The sequence below is a fragment of the Amia ocellicauda genome, chromosome 1, assembly GCF_036373705.1.
Source record: "Amia ocellicauda isolate fAmiCal2 chromosome 1, fAmiCal2.hap1, whole genome shotgun sequence".
In the NCBI taxonomy this organism is placed as follows: domain Eukaryota; kingdom Metazoa; phylum Chordata; class Actinopteri; order Amiiformes; family Amiidae; genus Amia; species Amia ocellicauda.
Genome location: NC_089850.1, coordinates 1,859,082 through 1,882,808, shown reverse-complemented (window position 1 = coordinate 1,882,808; position 23,727 = coordinate 1,859,082). Strand labels below are relative to the sequence as shown.

General features: G+C 40.5%; 1 protein-coding gene across 2 annotated transcripts in view; it reads right to left on the bottom strand.

Moving 5' to 3' along the window:
• Positions 1-1,445: 1,445 nt before the first annotated feature.
• The window catches only part of frk (fyn-related Src family tyrosine kinase), a 60,030-nt gene continuing 37,748 nt past the window's right edge, over positions 1,446-23,727 (bottom strand). Inside the window, exons 6-8 of one of the 2 annotated variants that reach the window (XM_066699947.1) lie at positions 22,343-22,524; positions 17,086-17,251; positions 1,446-3,098 (exon numbers count right to left, since the gene is read on the bottom strand). In XM_066699947.1, the coding sequence (XP_066556044.1) occupies positions 2,884-3,098; positions 17,086-17,251; positions 22,343-22,524 (563 nt within the window). In that variant the 3' untranslated portion in view covers positions 1,446-2,883. Of the gene's footprint in view, positions 3,099-15,125; positions 16,760-17,085; positions 17,252-22,342; positions 22,525-23,727 lie in introns of those variants that run through there. The other variant, XM_066700017.1, reaches the window with a different exon arrangement.

Genomic DNA, 23,727 nt, shown 5'->3' with positions numbered 1-23,727 from the left:
GAAGTCTGATCCTCCACCCTCATGCTCTTGAGTTTATGTGTCTGCTGCTCTTTTCCGACAGTACTTGTAATATTAGTCCTCTATCCCTGCTAGATAGCACTTCACAGTTTTTATTATGCTTCTCGTGTTCTTGATTGTTTTCCTCCTTGCTCCCTTTCCCGTAGCCCTTGTCTGTGACCCTACATCTTGACAGCACTTAGCTTTCACCGTCCAGGATGTAGGAAGTCACTCACTGTACTTGTGTAAATTGTAAATTGTAAATTGTAATATGTAAAATTTATTATTCTGAATTGCTGTTTTAGCTAAATTGATTTTGTAATGATTGATGCCTTGTACTTCACTGTATTTTTACACTTATGTTGTAAGTCACCCTGGATAAGGGTCGTCTGCCAAGAAATAATAATAATAATAATAATAATAATAATAATAATAATTCACCAGGAAGATCAGTCATTGCCCTTTGGTAGCAATATTTTAATTCACCCTGTCTGTCATTTGCAAAATATGGTGGACCAGAATAGCCATATTATAGCCCTTGTGTCATCCTTTGTTTTTAAAACAGCATGATGCATTTACTGCAAGACTGGGTGGCATGGTGGCACAGTGGTTAGTGCTGCTGCCTCACAGCTCCAGGTATCCTGGGTTTGAGTCCTGGGTTTTCTCTGGGCACCCTGGTTTCCTCCCACCGTCCAAATCTGTGCAGGTTAGGTTAATTGGCCTAAATTGTCCTGTATATGTTACCCAGTGATGGACTAGTGTCCCATTGTGGGTGTATTCCTGCCTTATGCCCTATGCCAGCTGGGATCAGCTCTGGCTTCTCTGTGACCCTCACCAGGATAATTGGTTTTGAAGATGGATGGATGGATTTCTAGAATGTAATGATCTTGGGACACTGTACACTATGCAGGTAAACCACCCTTTTTAGCTTTCTCTTTAATAGGCCATGAGCTAAATGTAGAAAATATGCTTAGAAAAATAATTGTATTCCTACTATCAGGGGTCTACATTTTCTATACAATTTTGTTTTGTCAGTAGAATGCCTGAGCTTATATAAAATGTTCTGCTGTCATGATCAGGTCAAATTAGGCAATGTAGGGTGAAAAAGTGTGATTTGGGTGCTTCCCACAATGTTTGGTCTTCACTTGTGCATACAGCATTAGATTCCCAGGGCTTACATTTGCTGAAATTATAGACATATTAACTGACTATAAATAATATAATATGTAATTGTAATCACATAACACATCATGAGATGATTAAAGGAAACGGAAGATTATTAATCAATAAGTGGTTTAAATAAGGTTCAGAAAGTCTGGGAGCAAGTCTACCCCACTGGCACAACTCTCAATGTGTGTGTGTATATTCTGAAACTAATTCTCTTCTGCTATGACACCGCACATACCACTGTCCGGTCTAAAAAAAAAAAAAAAAAAAACACTGACAGATTTCAGAAATATATATTTATTGGTAATAAGCAAAGACATCTATCAATAGATTCCAAACTGATCATGACCTATAATTACAGCACCCTTTTGCTTAATTTAAATTACATCAGGTTAACAGCAGCTCTTTCCAAATAAAATGCACACAGCCCATGAAAAACATGAGATGAGATATTTAATCTTGGCTCAAGTATGACTTAACACACATGTAAACTTCATCATAGAGTTTACCATCCAAATGATTTTATTTGGTTTCTTTATGATTATAAACAAAAAAAGGTGCATTATCCAGATGATTTTTTAAACTTTTGTAATTTTACCTTTGCAAAATATAACAGCATGTAGCCTTAACCCTTGCTTAAACTGAAAGACAAAACAAAATCTGAATTTGCAGATTAAAGATTGTGTTATGATGTACAGGCTGACTTGTGATCTCACTGATAAAAGTGACAAGACAGTAGACACCAACGGTCTTAACAATACAAAAGTAAACAATTGCATCACAATATATAATAAAATAAAGTACTGTTGTGTAAATCAGACGATTATTTTTAACTTTTGACTTCAACACAGAAGAGTATGTACTGTACCACTTGACTGTATTTTATAGTACAGGAGCAACTGATTGAGTTTTTTTTGTGGTTAGTTTTTCATTCAGTATTTAAGAATCACAAAAGGGGTACTATCACTGAAGTTAAGATACAATGCAAATGTGGTACAATACAATTAATGGCACAATTCATTTAAAAATATGTACTTATTTCAAGATAGGTAATTGTTTTCTGTAACGATTATTTTTCATATGTAGTGTATACAGTAAAGACTAGGGTCTCATCTTGGTTTAGGAACATAAACTGGACACTACATTTCTATTTATACACTACATGGCCAAAAGTATGTGGACACCCCTTCTAATTTGTGGATTTGGCTATTTCAGCAACTCAATGCACACCTTAATTACTCAAATTTAATTCTGTCCTTTGGGGGCAGTTTGATCCTGCTTCTGGTAGCTGTCAGTGTTCAGATGTTGCCATAAGTGTAAATGGGGACATAGGTTCATTATAAGGTGTAGGCCCACATCATGGCTTTAATAATGAATGGAATTAATTTGAAAGAAGAGTAGAGGAATTCTTTATAATTCCTCCCACAGCCCAATTTTTTGTGTTCTTGTGGCGACTTCCTGATGCATCATTCTTCCTCCCAGGGTCATCTATGATATTGAGGTCAGGACTCGGAATTAATGTCAAACTAAGATTTAACATTAAACTCTGATGCAATCCATCACCGGAAGAGGAAGGTAATTAAACAAATAAAATCTAAAAAGTTATTAGTACTTTTAAAATGTGTCCGATTTGTATTGTAATCCTTTGCTACACTAGATCTGCCCTAATGTTATTCCACCTCAAATGATGATGAATTTGCTGGTGCTGTATTTCTTGAGTTATCTTCCATAGCTGTTAGCATCATGGTAGGAATTCATATCCAGGTCAAAATAGTCCTCCAGTCTCCACTGCAGGGTTTCAAATGTTGGTCTATCAGAATCAATATCTTTCCAGCAGTCAAACATTATTTCATAAAGCACTGGAGGGCAGAGAGGAGGGCAAGGCATTCTATAACCCGAGGACAGCTTCTGGATAACCTGATAATTTGTCAAAGCTAGAGAAAAGGAAAGACAATAAAGAACAAATAAGAAAATATGGATTAGTTTTCAAATGTTTTCAAACTGCAGCTAGGAGATCGAAATTAATATATGATAATAAATTAATAATATGAAAATGCAATTACAGGTTATCAAAACATAACTGGCAACTGAAGTGAAGATCCATGTAATTTCATTTTGAAAAAGATAATACATTATGGTACACAATGGTACTCATTTCAAGCTTTTTAAAGAAAAGTGTATAAAAGGAAACTTGAAGCAGATCAACAAGTGTTTATTTAGCCTGGTAGGCATGCTGCTCAGAGAATGCTAGCAACTAAGTGGTAAATAAAAAATAAAAAACAGAATACAACAGACAAAATAATAGCCTACTAGAAGGCTGGTTCCATGTCAGAGAGATGCGTCACTCTTTACTCAATTGGTTGTATGTATTTTGATTAATCTGAAATTAGCTGAATTGATCTGCCTTTCACAATTTCATTAAATATGTTCAATGTTTATTGTTATTTTTTCCCACCCATGACAGATCAGTAAGCCAGGTCTTGTTTGGAATATTTGATATTTGAGCTCCTGTGAAAAATACTTCTCTTCTGTTATTTTAACCCTAAAAGCAATGATAAAGTGCAACCCAGCTGTCACTCGACGTCATTTCAACGTTGTTTCGTGGTTGAAATCTAGTTGCGACGTGGATCTACAAGAATACAACTACTATTCTACGTGGTTTTGGCAACTATTCATCAACGTCGAAATATACGTTGCTTTCAGGTTGAATACACGTTGTGACAGTCAAAACAATCAAACAGACCCCAGATAACAAACACAATATCCTCTCAAACAACTATATTTCCCCAGTCCGTACTTTTTTCATGGTTGTATTTTGAGTGACACGGTAAAAAATGCGCAAAATTCCCCTTAATAAATAAAACACACACACACTTTTTTTATATATATATATATATATATATATATATATATATATACACACAGTAGACATATATATCCGTTAATATACATACATAAATACACATATATGTATATGTGTTTGTGTGTATATATATATACACTCACCTAAAGGATTATTAGGAACACCTGTTCAATTTCTCATTAATGCAATTATCTAACCAACCAATCACATGGCAGTTGCTTCAATGCATTTAGGGGTGTGGTCCTGGTCAAGACAATCTCCTGAACTCCAAACTGAATGTCTGAATGGGAAAGAAAGGTGATTTAAGCAATTTTGAGCGTGGCATGGTTGTTGGTGCCAGACGGGCCGGTCTGAGTATTTCACAATCTGCTCAGTTACTGGGATTTTCACGCACAACCATTTCTAGGGTTTACAAAGAATGGTGTGAAAAGGGAAAAACATCCAGTATGCGGCAGTCCTGTGGGCGAAAATGCCTTGTTGATGCTAGAGGTCAGAGGAGAATGGGCCGACTGATTCAAGCTGATAGAAGAGCAACTTTGACTGAAATAACCACTCGTTACAACCGAGGTATGCAGCAAAGCATTTGTGAAGCCACAACACGTACAACCTTGAGGCGGATGGGCTACAACAGCAGAAGACCCCACTGGGTACCACTCATCTCCACTACAAATAGGAAAAAGAGGCTACAATTTGCACAAGCTCACCAAAATTGGACAGTTGAAGACTGGAAAAATGTTGCCTGTTCTGATGAGTCTCGATTTCTGTTGAGACATTCAGATGGTAGAGTCAGAATTTGGCGTAAACAGAATGAGAACATGGATCCATCATGCCTCGTTACCACTGTGCAGGTTGGTGGTGGTGTAATGGTGTGGGGGATGTTTTCTTGGCACACTTTAGGCCCCTTAGTGCCAATTGGGCATCGTTTAAATGCCATGGCCTACCTGAGCATTGTTTCTGACCATGTCCATCCCTTTATGACCACCATGTACCCATCCTCTGATGGCTACTTCCAGCAGGATAATGCACCATGTCACAAAGGTCGAATCATTTCAAATTGGTTTCTTCAACATGACAATGAGTTCACTGTACTAAACTGACCCCCACAGTCACCAGATCTCAACCCAATAGAGCATCTTTGGGATGTGGTGGAACGGGAGCTTCGTGCCCTGGATGTGCATCCCACAAATCTCCATCAACTGCAAGATGCTATCCTATCAATATGGGCCAACATTTCTAAAGAATGCTTTCAGCACCTTGTTGAATCAATGCCATGTAGAATTAAGGCAGTTCTGAAGGCGAAAGGGGGTCAAACACAGTATTAGTATGGTGTTCCTAATAATCCTTTAGGTGAGTGAGGACAGAAACAATGCTCAGGTAGGCCGTGGCATTTAAACGATGCCCAATTGGCACTAAGGGGCCTAAAGTGTGCCAAGAAAACATCCCCCACACCATTACACCACCACCACGAGCCTGCACACTGGTAACAAGGCATGATGGATCCATGTTCTCATTCTGTTTACGCCAAATTCTGACTCTACCATCTGAATGTCTCAACAGAAATCGAGACTCATCAGACCAGGCAACATTTTTCCAGTCTTCAACTGTCCAATTTTGGTGAGCTTGTGCAAATTGTAGCCTCTTTTTCCTATTTGTAGTGGAGATGAGTGGTACCCGGTGGGGTCTTCTGCTGTTGTAGCCCATCCGCCTCAAGGTTGTGAAATACTCAGACCGGCCCGTCTGGCACCAACAACCATGCCACGCTCAAAATTGCTTAAATCACCTTTCTTTCCCATTCAAACATTCAGTTTGGAGTTCAGGAGATTGTCTTGACCAGGACCACACCCCTAAATGCATTGAAGCAACTGCCATGTGATTGGTTGGTTAGATAATTGCATTAATGAGAAATTGAACAGGTGTTCCTAATAATCCTTTAGGTGAGTGTATATATATATATATAGTGTAGGCTATTGAAAGGGTATTTGCTGATTAAATGTTTAACTGCTATATACTGTAGAAAATTATGAAGGTATATTACAATTTAAGCACATTCCTCTAAAGGAAAAATATGAGTGAGTTTCGTAAATTTAAATAAGTAATTAACGGCTAGTTTTACTAGCAAAATATTTCAGTACAGGATAACAAAACTGTATTATGTGTGCATTAATCAAATGCATTATCAAAATAGTAACTACAATTAAAATATTTTATGAGTGACCGTTGATGATATTTGAAATTTGAAAAATGTCGGTGCATAGTTTTTTTGTTTTTTTTACTTTCAACTGGAGACCTGTATAAAACATATTGGAAAAACTATGGGTTTGTATAAAAGTGCTCTCTAACCATAACTTGCATGGAACTAGTTTTAAAAAGATTGATAGCATTTTTAAAATCTGTTTTTCAGGTTTAATATACAGTGTAGAAATTCTACACAAATAATATGACACATTTTGTGTTATTTTTTACACAATATGTGCAGGGTTCTGTCTTTCTTCTAACACATGACAATAAAGTAATTTCAGCTACACAAACGATGTTTGGAGTTTTCATTCTAGGTCCATCCTGAAGCTGTACAGTGTTTTTTCCTCTACTGTTTTTGTATAGTTAACACCAAGAAAGTGTATTTTAGTTGTTTTCTTTTCTTCTCCCCCCAGATTAACTGTCATCACTCTCTTTCTGTTTGTTTGCATTTGCTGATTAAATTGATGTTGAAGGAATGTTGACAATTGACAATGATTCCATTTGCAAATCCAACCAATTTGCAAGTAAATTTCAATGTTGTATATATTAGATTACATTAGAAACAACGTTGTTTCAACGTCATATTTCAACGTTGAATTGAAAATTGATTGGATTTGCAATTGGAATCGACGGTGAATTTTCAACAGTGAATCAACGTTGACGATTCAACGTCGATTCCATTTGCAAATGGAACCAATTTTCTATGAAATTTCAAAGTTGCCTATCTAACCTTGAATCAAAGTAGATTATTCCAAGTTGATCCAACGTTGAATCATCAACGTTGTTTCACCGTTGAAAATTCTACATCGATTCCATTTGCAAATCCAATCAATTTTCAATGTATTTTCAACGTTGAAATATGACGTTGAAACAACGTTGTTTCTAATGTATTTTGCCTGCTTGGCAACGCTTTTACCTCACTTTTGGATTAAACATGAAAACATATTTTAAAACAGAAATTGAGTCAAAAGATCATTTTTTGAAAAGGTATTTTTAACCTATATTTAAAAAGAACAAAACAACCGGACTCACCATCTTTGGATGAGTTTTACATTTAAATGACTCTTAGTTTTTGGGCAGGGTGGTCCACTGTATTGTGGACTGGCATACTGTCGGTTGGCAGGACTGCGGACTTCACCTGCACTCACCGCCACTGTAATGGCAGGTGACGCTGATGTGATTCTCCGGTCCACGGTGTAGCAGTCGGTAGTGAGGGCCGTTTGTAGTAGAGATGTGCAGTTCGCGAATCATTTTGGTGAACAATGGGAATCGGATCACTGTCCGCATTGAATCGGCTATTTTGATTCACCCTGTGAGCAGCAGCAGCGCTCAGGAGCTGGAGACCCGCCTATCGAATCTCGTTCAATGACTCTCTGACTCTCAGTCTGGCGGATTCGTTCGTCCTGACGAGTCATAGAGTGCTATAAAACTGAAGACCGTATGTGCCATGTTGGTTCCATATTCCCTCTTGCTTAGTGCACAAAAAATAAATATGTATGAGCCAAAATGGCGTCAATTACATAATCCAGACCGAGTATAGACTACTGTCAGAAAATGAGATTAGACGTTTATGCAATATTATATACTGTACATAATGTGTGTGTGTGTGTGTGTGTGTGTGTGTGTGTGTGTGTGTGTGTATTACAGTCCGTATTCATTGGCTACGTCTGCCAAAAAAAACTAAAATATATAATAAATTGCTATGAGGTCTGTTTTTGTAATGTTAAATCAGGTAAATCAACAAAATGACCTATAATAATAATTATTAATATTAATAATAATTGAGATACACCTATGCGTAAGACATTTATGTAATGATATTATTATTATTACTATTATTATTTATTTCTTAGCAGACGCCCTTGTCCAAACAATATATTACATTTAATTAGATTAATCGTGTTGGCTAAATAATGTTAATGCTTCAAACTGTTTTTATCTCCGGGATTTTAAATATATATGTCACAACTGTATTGAACTTAATCCAATCAAATATAGACTTTTCTTCGCTTTTGTGGTGTGCAGTGAACGACTCGTTCTTTCCGGTTCAAGTCTATCTAACCAATCCTGATTTGGGCTGCATTGGTCACTGAATCAGTGAACGAAATGAAAGAAATTAATCGATTCATTAAACTGAACTGAATCAAATGAATCGAGTCACTAAAAAGAATCAAACTGCCCATCTCTAGTTTGTAGACTTTCACGTTTTTGTAGGGGGGGGGGGGGGGGGGGCGGTGCTGACGTTTTTTCCGGTGTCGGAGCAGGGGGTGCCGACGGTGTTTTTTCAGATCCGTGAAGTTGGCCCCCCTACTTACAGCACAAATGATAAATTCCATATCGTTCGTTAGTGCTACGTTTGTGCCGGTTTGTGCCGTTGAAACTAATGTTTAATCTATTCTAATATTAAAGATATAATGACATTAAATTATAAATGTTCACTCCATTTCCCAATACATGTTAATCAGTCTGCTTCTGCCCCAGCACAAAGTACACAGCCTGTTTCTCGCACTGGTGTGCTTATCGCAAGCTACGTCACTGTTTCTGTAGCTCATCAACTACAATATTATTATTATTATTATTATTATTATTATTATTATTATTATTAATAATAATAATAATAATAATTCAGAGCCTGTGGGAGTCTCTGCGCTGCAAACGGAGCTGTCATCCGCCGTGTTCAGTTGCTGCGCGGCTGCTGGAGAAATAGCTTTTACATCAGTTTACAAATAAAAACCTAATAATAAAAACCGGAGACCAACTGCACCTCACCATAAACACAAAAGCAGAATGCACTGTTCAACCTTAAACTGTTTATTGAAAGTGCAAATATTTGTAAATGATTTAAGGTCACATTTCTGTTGTTTATCTGTGCTTAACCAGACTTGTCTACACTGATAATGTCACCTACTGCTTTTCAACGCCAAACGCAGCTTCAAAAATGTGGTTGCGATCATTGCGCTTCGCAGTTCATCCCACTACAGGATCAGTCATGTCTGTGAGGATTAATATGTTATGTGGTGTTAATATATATTGCTTTCATACACCTTCCTCACCAAACACCATGCCGGGGTCACACTACACGATTTCTACAATCCGACACGATTTTGTGAACAGTTGGCAGCTCACATTTAACGACTAATTTGCACCGAATATGTGTCTTTAGCGTCGTGAAGGAGCGCACACTACACGATCGCTTAAGTACAGGAGAACACATACTACACGACTGATCTGACATCCTTGTCGTGGCGATCTGCGTCACAGCCGTCAGATCTCGCAGAAACACGCGTGATCCCCACAGCGAAAAGGTCAACAAACACGGACGTGCACATGTACAGGTCACGTTAGTGTAGCGCACATCTGCGCTGCTCCACCAATGGGGTCAGTGGATTTCTGCAGATCTGTGCAAAACTGCGGAAACAACGCGACCACAAGCCGCTGCTGCTGTATACACAAAAAGCGTGTAGTATTTTAAAATAACGTGCCCCAAAACAACCATTGGTATTTGAAGTATTTTAATAAATACGTATCACAATTCTCCTGAAATGTTTATTCTTCCTGTTTCTTCTCTCTTCTTCAGTCAGCTGGGCTCTCATTGGCTGCTGAACACGTCACTCTCGTAAATATTAAACATGTTTAATAAAATCGTAGGGGCTCCGACAAGCTTACGATCAGATCGGAGCGATCGCATCGCAGCCAGTCTCACACTACACGACCATCGGCAGCGGGGACGTGCCCCGACCAGGCTGCTTGTCGTGATGATCAGTGCCGATCTGTCGTGAGGGCCAAATCGGGCTTAAAATCGTGAAGTGTGACCCCAGCATGGGTTTTGCCTTTGCTTATATACCTGCGATATCCGTGACGGTGGCGAACTCCATGAAGTCGCATGAATTGTGATCAGGTTGGAGCTCAGATTGAGCTCTGATCCGTTTAGTACAATTGAGATCAATACCAAAATCGTAGCCTGGATGCCGTTAGTTTTTTGAAAGTTGTATTACTGACTCTGTCACTGCAGCTGCGGAGCCGCGGTCAGATACAGCAGCAGTCAGGCAGCTGGTTTAACAGGAGACTCACAGTCCCGTAGCGCTGCTCAATACCGGATCACACACTCGCATCAATGCCGCCGGATCTTGATCCGCTTCCTACAAAGCCTTTTCATGATCCGGATCTAGTGAGCCCAGATCCAATCCTGTTTTTGGATCCTGTTTTTTTTATTCTGTTAGTTCTAGGACCTTAGCCTAGTGTGTTTGTTATTCATATGCAATAGGAGTTTCAGCAAAAATAATGTAATTATAAATTAATTTCGTTATACCTTTAATATTAGAATAGCTGAAACATTAGTTTCAACGGCACAAATCAGCACAAACGTAGCACAAACTAGCAAGATATGTTTGGTTTGATTCTGATGTTGTAGGGGGCTGAGTGACGTCACTCATTTAATAAAAAATCTTGAATAACGTTAAAACCATAATAGTTCAAACATTAGTTTCAACGGCGCAAACTGGCACAAACGTAGCACAAACGAAAGAGATATGTTTGGTTTGATTCTGTTGTTGTGCGGGGCTGAGTGACGTCACTCGCCGAAAATAAATAAATGTTAATATCTTCAAAACCAAAGCAGCACAAATATAATTTCAAAAACACAAACGTAGCACAAACGAATGATATGTAATTTATCGTTTGTGCTGTAAGTGGGGGGGAAACTTCACAGAGCTTGTTTATTCCGGTGTCAGAGCGGGGTTACTAACTGTTTCGCGGAGTTACTTCTTCATTCTTGGATTCCTTTGTTGTATTATTTTTAGGGGCGCTGAGAGAAAATACAACGGGCAGCCGACAGTGTTTTGTCGGACTGTTTGACCGCGTCCAGGGTCCAAAATTTAGTTTTTGCCTTGTACCAGCCAAAAAAATACATTGGTTTCTACTATTGCAATTTGCTATTAGTAGTATTTCGCATGTCATCTTGGTCTCTTATGCGATTGTCAATCAATATTAGTGTGCAGTAATAATGGTAGTAACATTAACTGTATGAAGAAATATGAATTCAACTGTTTCAACACTAAAGTGTAACACATTAGAATAATTTATTAACGACTTAATATATAAAATAATATAAATAAATATTAATTCAATTTTAAAATTTTAGAGGAATTAACAATAACAGTAAATAACAGTAGTTATTACTAGTTCATAGTAATGTTTGCTCAGTCTTCTTCAGACAGTTCACTTTCAAAGGGGTTTTCCTCCTTGTCTCTCGCTTTGGTGAGTACTGGGTAATATTTTATACTATAAAACACAACATGTTAAATCAGCTTAATCGCACATCCATTCGCAGGCCGAACAGCGTCTCGCTTTCTGGGCAATGGCGTGTGCGGGTCGGGAAAGGATGGCCATCTTCTCAGCGGCAGCGGCAGATCGTTTTTTAAGGGGTTTTACTGCTGGGGCAGCCTGAAGGGGCAGAGCCTGTGGAGTAGTGGTTATGTCTATAACTAGAAGGTTGGGGGTTCAAATCCAGGGTGGGTAGTGCTGTTGTACCCTTGAGCAAAGTACTTCTAGTAGTGCTCTAGTAGAATGCCCAGCTGTAACAATGGGTATAAATGTAAATTGCCCTGAATAAGAGCGTCTGCTAAATGACTCCTCATCCATGAAACGCATTTGTGCACATAATTAGTATTTTGTCCCTCGAACTGCACATTTTGTTAATATAATTCACATTTTATCCCACAAAATGCCCACATATTTCATGCTGGGCAATTTTGGACAAGAGGTAAAATGTACTTTGCTTTCCATGTACGGAATGAACGATTAGCATTCATGATCAAACAGTGACTGATCAAGGCATTGATCCAGAGACCCGGGTCTGCGACGAGATCAGGATTAAATTCCAAAGGAAAGTTAGAAACTTGCTGAGCAGATCAGATAAGCGCTGTATCAGGTACAAATCTAATACAATAAATAATGAATATATGATGTGCAGAAAATCGCGTTTCACCAATGAATATTCTTGTAAATCTTTCACAATTACTAATTTGATTACAGTCCATATTGTCGGCTATATTTCTTATATTATTCAGTGGGCTAAAGCTTATCACATAAACTGCGGGTCTGGCGGTTGGAGAAGAACGTATTTATAGCCCATTCATTTTATGGAGTTTAACATCTAAAACGCCATATATGTATTTAATTCAAATATTTAGTAACATATAAAAATGGATGCAGGAGAAATTCACAAACACAGAGATGTATAAACAATATATGCAAGACAATATAGATCTGTACATACAGGATGCTATTTGTATTTGTGTGTGTGTAGTTTCTGTAACATGTCATTAACAGTATGGCCACGTCCCAAATCGCACACTTGCTCCCTCGTTCCCTTCCCTTGCGGGGCGGAAGTACTACGGTGGCCATACTGTTTGATCTTAAACGCTGTCCCAATCCCTCAGGGAGCGAGTGCAGGAGCCTAATCGCGCTGTTTGTCTTTTCAATGCTCCCTTCGGCGGAGTGTACAAAAGAGCGCACTTATGCGGAAGTCCCAGAACTCTGTGCGTTAAAGGCGGAGACAAGTCAATTGGGACAATATGGCAGCGCCGGCTGCATATAAATGTAATGTAATGCTAGCTAGACAGTTGTAGAAATTGTTTATTTATGTATCAACGTTAGGCACCTATCAATTAATTAATTACTGAAGTAGTATCCTATAAAACTAGGAGGTGATATTAACGAATGATATTTCAAAATTATTATTATTATTATTATTATTGTTAATTAAATACAGAGACAGATGACAAGAAAGACTGCATATAGCTACTTTTTCGGTCAAAGGCAAAGATGCTGAATGCTGACACTAAAGTGTGTCCCATTGAGCGCTTTTAGCTTCACCCTACACCGTCCTCACTTAAGTGCACACTCACGCGAAGTGTACATTTGTCAAAGGGTGTAGGGAGCAAGTGTGCGATTTGGGACGCAGCCTCTGCATTTGTCAGGTGAAACATCATTGGCATAGTCATGGTGTTATATTTTAACACAGAATCACAGCATTTGCAGTGAACATGATCCTTTTTTAAATCAAAGTGATCCCAAACCACGCTTCTTTTTGTTCGCTTCATTCTTCTTTGGATTTTACCGCTAGCTTCTTCAGGTAGTTTTCCCTCCAAAAACAATTACATAATGATACTAAATTGAAATGGCCTACGTCGATCAAATTTATTGCCGTTGATTAAATTGTTATCAACAATTAATCAATCTTCGATTAATCATTAACATCCCTAATGTGGACACCCCTTCTAATTAGTGGATTTCGCTATTTCAGCAACACCCATTGCTGACAGGTGTATAAAATTAAGCACTTAGTCATCCAATCTCCTTAGACAAACATTGGCAGTAAAATGGGCCTTACTGAAGAGTTCAGTGACTTTCAACATGACACCGTCATAGGATGCAACCTTTCCAACAAGTCAGTTTGTCAAATCGTTGCCCTGCTAGAGCTGCCCTGGTCAACCGTAAGTGCTGTTATTTTGAAGTGGAAACCTCTAGGACCAACAACAATTTAGCCGTGAAATGGTAGGCCACACAAGCTCACAGAATGGGACCACCGAAAGCTGAATGTTCATGACCAGTTTCAATGGATGAATTAGTTTACAAAAAAAAAAAAAACTCTCCATAACATATAAAAACATTTGTATTAAAACAACAAATTTGGCTATGAATGTGTGAAAAATCTCAAATACATGCTTATTGTGGGGATTTAAAACCATTTACTTGTGTTACAAAAGTGTTACTGTTTGATAGAAACTGTAATTTTTCCATCATTTACAATTGGGGTCCAAAAGTACCCCCATTTGCACTTTTAGGGGGTGAAATATGTTGGTGCTTTTAAGGTTAAAAATACAGATACTACTATATATTTAGTTAACAAACCACTTGGCATATAATAGAAAGTGTAGATAAGCAAGAGGGTATAAAAAGTTTGGTGCAAAAACCAAAAAATATTTAATTAAAAAAAATAGACCTACACAATTTATGAAAATAAATACATTTTCCATTGCAAATCAGTGTGCCTGTACTACCTGAAACAGTTATTGATATTCTACTGTGTCGAAGGAACAACAATAACTAAAAAAAGTATTATACTGAAAACTATCTCGAGTCATAGACAAGTCTCCATATTACACAAAGGAAGCTCAGAAAGCTTATAGGAGCTTGGACTCTTATGAATATTTATTGTATGGATTAATGTCAACCTTGAAATAGTTGCCAGTCCTGCAACATGACCAATTTTTTGATAACAATCAAGGAACGTTTTACTGTAGTCCAGATTTATAATCTCCCACATCTCTCTGTATGTAAGTTGTATTATGTATCTGTATAGATCTATATAACTTTTGCCACATGGTTTAATTAAGGTGTATATATGGATGTATAGAACCTTTACAGTGGCTCTCAAAAGTATTCATGCCAAGGAAGGTGGCGCCACTGGAGGCAGAGCCGAAGGAGTTGCAGTCTCAGACTGCAAATTGCGTCTGGTTGGCTAAAACGCAGAATTCCTTAACATATTCTACTAAGGGACGGTCTCCCTGGTGTAAATCAAAGAGGAGATCTACTGGGTCCATGATGTGGCAAAGTGTTCTGTCACGGTTACCTCATGAGAGGACCGTTAAGCTGATAGAGAAAGGACCCAAGTGCAGAGCTACTACACTGAGCAAACAGAAACCAAGGAGAATCCAATAGCGAGGTCGAGGTCACAGGCAAAAGGTCGAAGTCCAGGAGGTCAATAGAAACAGGTACAGGACCAGGAGCTAAGGAGAACCAGGAGCTAAGGAGAACCAGGAGCTAAGGAGAACCAGGAGCTAAGGAGAACCAGGAGCTAAGGAGAACCAGGAGCTAAGGAGAACCAGGAGCTAAGGAGAACCAGGAGCTAAGGAGAACCAGGTAGAGCTGACAACACTTTGCCCAGAGTGAGGGCAGTGAGGGGTTTATAAAGGAGAGCAGAAACTAAGAAGACAAGAGCAGGACCAATGAGAACAAAGGACAGAAGCAGAAGTGCACAAGGGTGAGGAGGAATGTTAATTGATAGAATGAAAAAAGGAAAGCAGTGAAGGGAGCAGGAAAAGACAAGAGAACATTGGCGGCCTCTAGTGGAGGAAGAGGGTCAGGGCTAGGGAACTGTGACAACAGCCATGTTATAGATCTAAAGGGTTTAATTTTTATTATGTATATCTAGCCTCCAAAGACGGACATATTCATGTTCAGTAAAAAGATAAAAACAAGTTTTTGTTTCAACAAAGAAAACAATGCAAATGCAATCTAAATAACTTTTTAGCTATATTATACTTCATTATGAATAAATAACTTATAATAGGAATAAACACACTAAAATGGATATAAACAAAACAATGAAACAACTACAGATAATACACAATACACTGGCACTCACATGACAATAAACAATACACTAAAATGCAAATGAAAACACACTGAAACACTATAATAATAAACAATGAACAGCAACTAAAACTCAATCTCTATCAAAACCTGTGCCATCACTGGCTTGTTCTGTCCATGTTTTGGAATTTTCAATATAATAAACTTGGAGGGATGCGCTATAAAAGCGCTACAGGGCTTTGTGCAGCATTGTGATGGATCTGACTGCCACAAAGCCTGCTTCATTGCCTTATATTCAGCACTGTTTTCTGAACATATTTCGTCACAGCACTGTACAGCATTTGCTAAAAAACAAAAAACAAAACTACAACTTAAGGGTGGGCGATATTGGCAAAATACAGTATTACGGTATTTTTCACATTTTTGATGGTATGGTGGTATTTTTTAATGGCCATTTTATACTGTTCGTAAAGCAAAAATAATAGGACAACTGACATTGAATTATGTTTCCCTGTTCTGTGTCAGCTGTCTTGAAACTAAATCATGTCCACAATATCAACAACGCACCTTTCTTCGGGACAGATTCACTGGGGTTACCTTGCTGTGAAGTTTCACCCACACTACTCCTCATCTTCATTCATTGTGCATTGATCATGTTTGTTTGTTTACGTCAACACGCAATACACATGGAATTAATTTTCGATATTTGGCTTAATTCCAAAACAAGGGTCGCGTTCGAGAAGCGCAGTTCTGCACAGAGATTCAGAGATATTTTAAAAAATATAATGTAAATGTATGATGCACAATAATTAAGTTGTTACTTAAATGATTGGCAATTCTATTTTTTTTAATAAAAACTAAAATAATATAAAAATAATAATAAATTAAGTCATCCAATTACATCGATTTCTGCAGGGTTTGTGAAGAAAGGTGGTCGTGTTCTTGTAGCACAGATTTGCTCTGTTCTGCCCAGATCTGCAGTATCCAACTGATCCCATTGGTGGATCCCAGATCAGCGGAAATTTGTGTCGGCGTTCTTTGATCAGATGCTTCTCATGTCAGACAGCGCAGTCTCAAACAGCCCGCCCAGCAAGTTGTGGGATATGATAACGCAATCTAGTTTATAATAATAATAATACAACACTCAATTTATATACTTGTAAAAGGTGAAAGGATTGTACATTCTGCTCTAAACAAAATGTGATTAAAAAAAAAAGTCACATAATTGCCCTCCCCGGCTTTTAATACACTGCCTTTGGGGACAAAATCTGAAAGCTGCTAATAGAATAAGAAACGTGATGTACGCAGGTACAGCATGGTACTGAGTGAGGGTTTTCATTTGACGTACCTGCATAAGTCATGGTTTTGAAGTGGTTAATGGTTCATTTACTGCATTATAAATTAGCAAGGAACTAAAAAGAGAAAAAACAAAAGATACTTACTAGGGTATGGCATCTTTCCAAAGGTCATTATTTCATACAGCAGGATTCCAAAGGACCACACATCTGACTTGATAGTAAACCTGTTTTCATGAATTGCCTCAGGCGCTGTCCATTTCACTGGGAATTTAGTGCCCTCTTTGGCCTCATAGACATTTTCATTCTCCATCTTTTTGTGAGAACACATTGTATGATTACATTCTGGTGAACTGCCTTCGGTATTTAACATTTCATACTACATATATCTGTTTTTAATAGTTATGTTTATGTAAATGAAATTGGGATGTCTTTTTGATGTGAATTGCGCTCTATAAATAAAAACTGATGATCATGATAATTTGCTTTGATTGTGACATTTGTAACAAACAGGAACCTAGTGTATGCTGATATATAAAGGCTTATTGAAATGTAAAGAGGTATAAACACACACACATTACTAATGGCACTTCTACAACACAGTTAGCTTTCTCAATTGAAATAGAATATTGTAAAGGCTATTTAAACAGTAGTTGTTTTTCACTATTATAGTACATACTTCATATTAATCCTACTCCATTTATTTCATTTTAAGTTTCAAGCACCTTATGCAGACAAACATTACAAAAATCACAAATGTACAATAAATAAAAGGTATTATCCTTGTTTTTTCCTTTAACCATAAATAACAATGGTCTATCATTAACCTCTCTGTCACACACACACACACCCTTGTGAGTCTAACATTGATTCCCTAATAAAAGCTTACTCTGATAAACTAATTACCGTACTAATTACTAATGTGCATATTTAACATGTATATTTTTTTAATAGACAGTTCAACTGTAAACAGCAGACTGATGCATGATGTTGAGCAAATTACACAGTAACCAAGCCTGTCCAGATTAAGTGTCATGAAACACTTAATGTAGGCATGCTCTGAAACATTTAGAATAAGTAGGCTAAAGAGCTGTTGAGCGTTTTATGAATATAAGACTCAATCATTAGTATGGGACAGGCATTTCTTGGAGTGACACAAAATAGTTTGTTAGGGGGTTTCTGTGACGTCTGTGCAGGTTCGTCCTCTTTTGTCATTTCGCTTAGACCTGAAAACGTGAGTTCTCTGTGTCTTGTTCGTGCATAAGACTTGCCTTTCTGTGTATTTCAGATGGCTGTCTTCACGGCTGTGTTGTTCAACACCGTCTTCACCACTGTGTCTATTTATTTTGTGTTAGTTATTAATGATAGCTATCCGATTCTGTTCTGTCCATGCACTTTCGGTTTCAGTTTCAAAAACAAAGAGCTTTTAAAAATAAATAGTCATGTCTATACAGTGCCTTATATATTCCGACTGCTTCCTGTGTTTATTTTTTGTCCACAGGGCTTTTTCCATCACAGCAGGACTGCTAGCAGCGGCAGTAAAATCCGAGGCCCAGCTGCCTGGTCTAAGTCTCTGTGTCGTAAGAGATCTCGCTTGCGTGAGAGCCTCCTCCGCCGGCTTGCGCCCGCACTACAGCCCACAGCTGTAGGAGATCTCGCTCTCTCAGCTTGCCGGGATCGAGCTCTGCTTCGCCCCTTGTCTGTGTGTGCAGGCCTTGGTTTTAGGCCCTGCTTTGGCTAGTGGCCTACTACCCTCAGCCCCCTCGGACCCCAGACCCCGCATCACCCGGTGTCCCTGGAAACCCCAGCACACACGGTGTGGTTAAGCCTTTGGGCCTACGCGGTGCTTGTATCCCACACTCTGGTGTCTGGATACACAGCCTTGGTTTGGTGTTGCAGTGCCTCCGTGTCCACTAGTGTTGCCGGGTGGAGACACCCTTACAGCGGCCAGTCCCGCTAGGCACTCTGATTGTGGTAGTGTCCCAGTTGTTGTGTGCCCCCTGGTGCAAACACTGACTGGCACCCCCGCCTCCTGAGACTGAGACCCCCCTCCTCCTACTGTGCTGCTTGCAGACAACGCACCTTGCCCGCCTGGAGTGGGGAGGTCCTATGCCCCATCTGTCTGGGCACTGTCAGCGGGCGCATCAGGCCAATACCTACTCTGGCAAGTGATAGCCGGGGCTCTGGAGCCCTGGATCTCTGCCTCTCTCCTCGGAGGGGAGTCTGTCTGCTCTATTCCTGGATGGAGACAGCAGACAAGTGACCTGGGAGGAGGACCGCATGCGGGCTGAGAGCTGGTGACGGAGCTTCCATACGCGAATGTCTCTCCTTCTTCCAGATGAAAGCCGCATCAGGGTGTCCCTTTGTCAAAGGCTGCTGGGCCTCCTAGCGGCTGCATCACAGACCCTCCCCCTCAGCCTCCTCCAATTGAGGCCGCTGCAGTAGTGGTTCAGGTTCAGGTGGTGCAGAGTCACAATCACTCCAGTGTGCTGGAAGGCACTCCGTCGGTGGCGGAGCCCTCACAATTTAACCCTCGGTGTGCCCCTGGGGCCAGTTTGCCACCGAGCTGTCATGACAACAGACTCCTCCATGCAAGGTTGGGGAGTGGTCTGCAATGGATGTGGAGTCCGAGGCAGATGGACGGTGCCTACGCAGGCCCTCCACATCAACGTCCTGGAGTTACAGGCTGTACTCCTTGGACTGTGTCATTGTTTACCAGTCCTACTTGACAGACGAGAGCTGGTCCAAATAGACAACACAGCAGTGGCAAACAGGCAAGAAGGTTGCGCAGACTGTACTGTCTAGCGGGGAGGCACCCTGGTTTCAGTAGGGCGCCTCCACTCGCTGGTGATCCAACAACTGTGGAAATGATATGGCAGAGCGGAAGTTGATCTCTTTGCCTCGGCAGAGTCCACCTGCTGCCCACTATGGTTCTCTGTCCGAGACTGCTCAGGAATCAATGAGCTAGCTCACACGTGGCTGCACTGTCTCCTCTGTCTCGCATTTAAAAATAGGCTGGATAGGATCCTTGGATCACTCAGTTATTAATGGACACCAAACGAGCACGATGGTTCGAATGGCCTCCTCTCGTTTGTTAACTTTCTTATGTTCTTATGTTCTCTACGCGTTCCCACTGTTCCCCCTTCTTCAGGTGGTCCTGGAGAAAATCAGGCAAGAACAAGCGACAGTTCTGCTGATAGCACCCAAGTGGTCTTGCAGATTCTGGTTCGCAGACCTGACCTCCCTCCTGAATGGAGTGCCCTGGCAGCTCCCACTACGAGCGGACTTGATGGCCCAGGTGCAGGGCACGCTCTGGCACCCCAACCCAGGCCTGCTCCAGCTTTGGGCCTGCCCCAGAGCGGGATCGCTTGATGACCTGGGGTCTGTCAGATGCGGAAGTAGCCACTATCCAGTTGGCGAGAGCTCCCTCTACGAGGTCACAGTACTCCTACCGCTGGCGGACGTTTAGCACCTGGTGCCAAGATGGAGGTCATGACATGACCTAGTCACTTTCCTTGTCGGGGTCATATTACAATTTCTACAGGAGCTGTTGGACCAGGGCAAGTCCTTGTCCGCTCAAAGTATATCTGGCGGCCATCTCCACATCATGTTCGGATCGATGGTGAGCCCCATGGGTCTCATTTTCGGTCTGCACAGTTTCTGAAGGGAGCTTGACTGCTACAGCCTCCTCGCACCCCCTCAGTGCCCGCATGGTACCTTGATGTAGTGCTGGATGCACTTTCTCAAGCCAAATTTGAGCAACTGAAATCAACTGAGCTGAAGCTGGTGTCACTTAAGATGGCATTTTTTCTTGCAATCAGCTCTGCAAAATGCATAATCGAGTTACACACCCTGCTCGTACATCCAGCGTGCATCGGTTTTGTGGGAGATGGCTCCAGGGTCTGCATGGAGCTATTGAACCACGTTTTTTCATTCCACGAGACTATGTCTTCCAGTCGAGCACCTGGACTTGCTGACAACCCTGTCGATGTGTTCCAGGGTCTGTCATGAGGCCACCCTGTATATAGTTTGTTCATTGTTACAGTGTGTTGCGGTGGCACATACATCTTGCCTGTACCCCGCTATGTGTATATATTGTGTAAGCAGCAGGTCTGTGGCTCCGTCCTTGATTAGTAGACTGCCGCTGTTCTCACTGCCTTGCTGTGTATATAGTTCCTTGGTCAGCAGGTCTGTGGCCCGCTCTGGCTGTGTTATGCCACGGAGCAGGGAACAGCTGCGGTTGTCCGACATCGGAGGGCGCTTCTCCAGTGCCCGGCTGTGTACATAGTTAATTTATTCACAAGGTAAGAGCTGTAGTTGCCCTGCATTAGCTGTGCAATTCATCAGGCGTCAATTGCCCATGTGTTCCGTGTGTGGCGCATGAGCCGGCTCCTGCACCCTGTGGTGTATATAGTTAATTTGTCACAACACAGTCGAGCTGGAGTGGCCTTGTTCCTAGCTATGCTAGTAGAGCTGGTGGCCACGGCTCCTGTGGTTGTGCGGAGAGTGCATGAGAAGTTTCCTGTGCCCCGCAATGTACATAGTTAATTTGTGATGACATTGTAGAGCTGGTGAGGCCTCACTCCTAGCTATGCGATGTTCCGTGTGTGACGTATGAGCTGGCTCCTGCACCCTGTGGTGTACATAGGTCATTTGAACAATACTGTAAGTCTAACAGCACAGTGGAGCTGTCCATTCTGTACTGGTAAGTTGAGTGAGGATGCTCCTGTACTGCGTGGAGGCAGCATGAACGTCCTGCTGCCTCGCTGTATATACTGTTGTGTTCAGTTTGGCTGCTCTGGTGACTAATCCACTGTGTAATATGTTGATTTTTGTGTGGATTAGGGGTCCACTGCCATGATATGGCCACACAAGTTGCTTGATTGCCCACGCCATATATTGTGCAAGTAGATTACAGCCTCGCTCCTAGCTGCACTAGTAGAGCAGCCAGCTTTGCTATTGTAAGTGGAGGGCGTAAGAGTTCCCAGTAAGAGCGTGACTGCCGTCCTCTCTCCTGGGCGGCCAGGTGCAGCCCTACTGGGCCCCTGGGATTACTGTCTGGAGTTGTGTTGCCGAGGTTCCCTAGCGGTACACCTCGGGGCAGGCTCCCTTATCAGCTCGCTGCTTCCTCACTTGTGATGGTTATGTTATACAGTAACCCCTCCCCCGTGAGCAGTGCTTCCGATAGATAGTGATAGGTTGCAACCCCAGTTATCTGAAAAAGGAAGCACTGTCCAAGGGTTGCAAGGTCATGCGGGAGTCCTAGCTCCCAGCAAAAGAGGATGAACCTGCACAGACGTCACGTTTTATATAACAGGAAGTGGTTAGGACCTGTTTTGCGTGATGTGTGCAGAGGCCAATGGCATTTGCAACCTATCCTTTCATTTCTGAAAAAAAAGCTTACCATAAATACTCTAGCCAGTCCAAAGTCAGCAACTTTGCAAATGTTATTGTCTCCAACCAACACATTTCTTGCTGCCAAGTCTCTGTGAATGTAATTCTGCAATTCCAAGTAAGCCATTCCAGCAGCAACTTGAGATCCCATTTCTATTTGGTCAGGAATCCGCAATTTTGCTCCTCCATCCTCTACATGAGAAAAAACAGATAGTCTTAAGAAAAGGAAAAGCTAATTTTAGTTTAACTGGAGAGAAGAAGATTTATATGAAGTTTCAGTTCATAAATGTGGGCAATTAACATTTTTGTGGGAAATGTATTCAAATTTCAACATTTCTATTTGGAACACCAGTTTAGTCAGTAACATCTGTACTAATCAATCTGCTTAATAGCTTGTATATTAGTATAAAAATATATATACATTAACCCTCAACAACCCTGTGTAACATATATGTCACAAACATTTAACAGGGTTAAACAGGGTTCAAATCTAAAATGTTCAATGCAACACATAATCCCTATAGTGTGAATAGCCCATAACTAGGGCATTGAGTTCTTCGCTACCTGTTTACGTGAACTGTAATTAATTTGTTATCCTACAGATGTCTATGTAGGAAGCCCAGTCTGTAGCCAAACAAGTGGTTATAAAGACATTAACAAAATAAGCTATGACTAATTAGAAACAAACAAACAAACAAAATAATAATAATAATAAAATATATATATATATGTGAGTACTTGCGCCCATTTAGTATACTGATAGTCACAAAAGCATTTTTAAGATTATATTTTTTCTACTGGCATAGTATATAGCAAATTAACTATGAAGTGTATTCTGAAAGGGACTATTTCCATCTTATACCGCGTTTCCACTAGCTACGTTTAGCTGCACCTCAGCGTGGCCGTGCCGTGCCAGGGGGTTTCCACTAGGGCTCAGCTGCACCTCCGCCTTTGCCCGAACTAGTTTCAGGAGGCACAGTTTCGTATATCGTATCGGCCAGTCCCAAACTGGTCCGAGGCACGTAATGTGACGTCCTGACGCAGCCTGACTCAGAGCGTCTGCATTGTGAAATTGTAACTACAGTAATGGCGGCCGCTCTCGATGCGGTAGAAACTTTTTCACGAAGTAATATGTGTGTTTACCTTGGGAAAACAATTAATCTGGAGCAGTTATTAATGCACGGTGGAAAAGTGACACACAGGATTAATTGCTTGGCACAGATTTAAGAGTGGTTGAAAAGATCGCGAAAATCTTGCCGGAGAATGGACTGCATCGGACTGCAATACAGTGTGCCCTGACGAAATACATTTTTTGTTATAAATACACGCAAACATTAAATATTCGTCCTGGATTGAAATCAAATGTAAATTCTCTCTAAATTATTTAAATGGCAC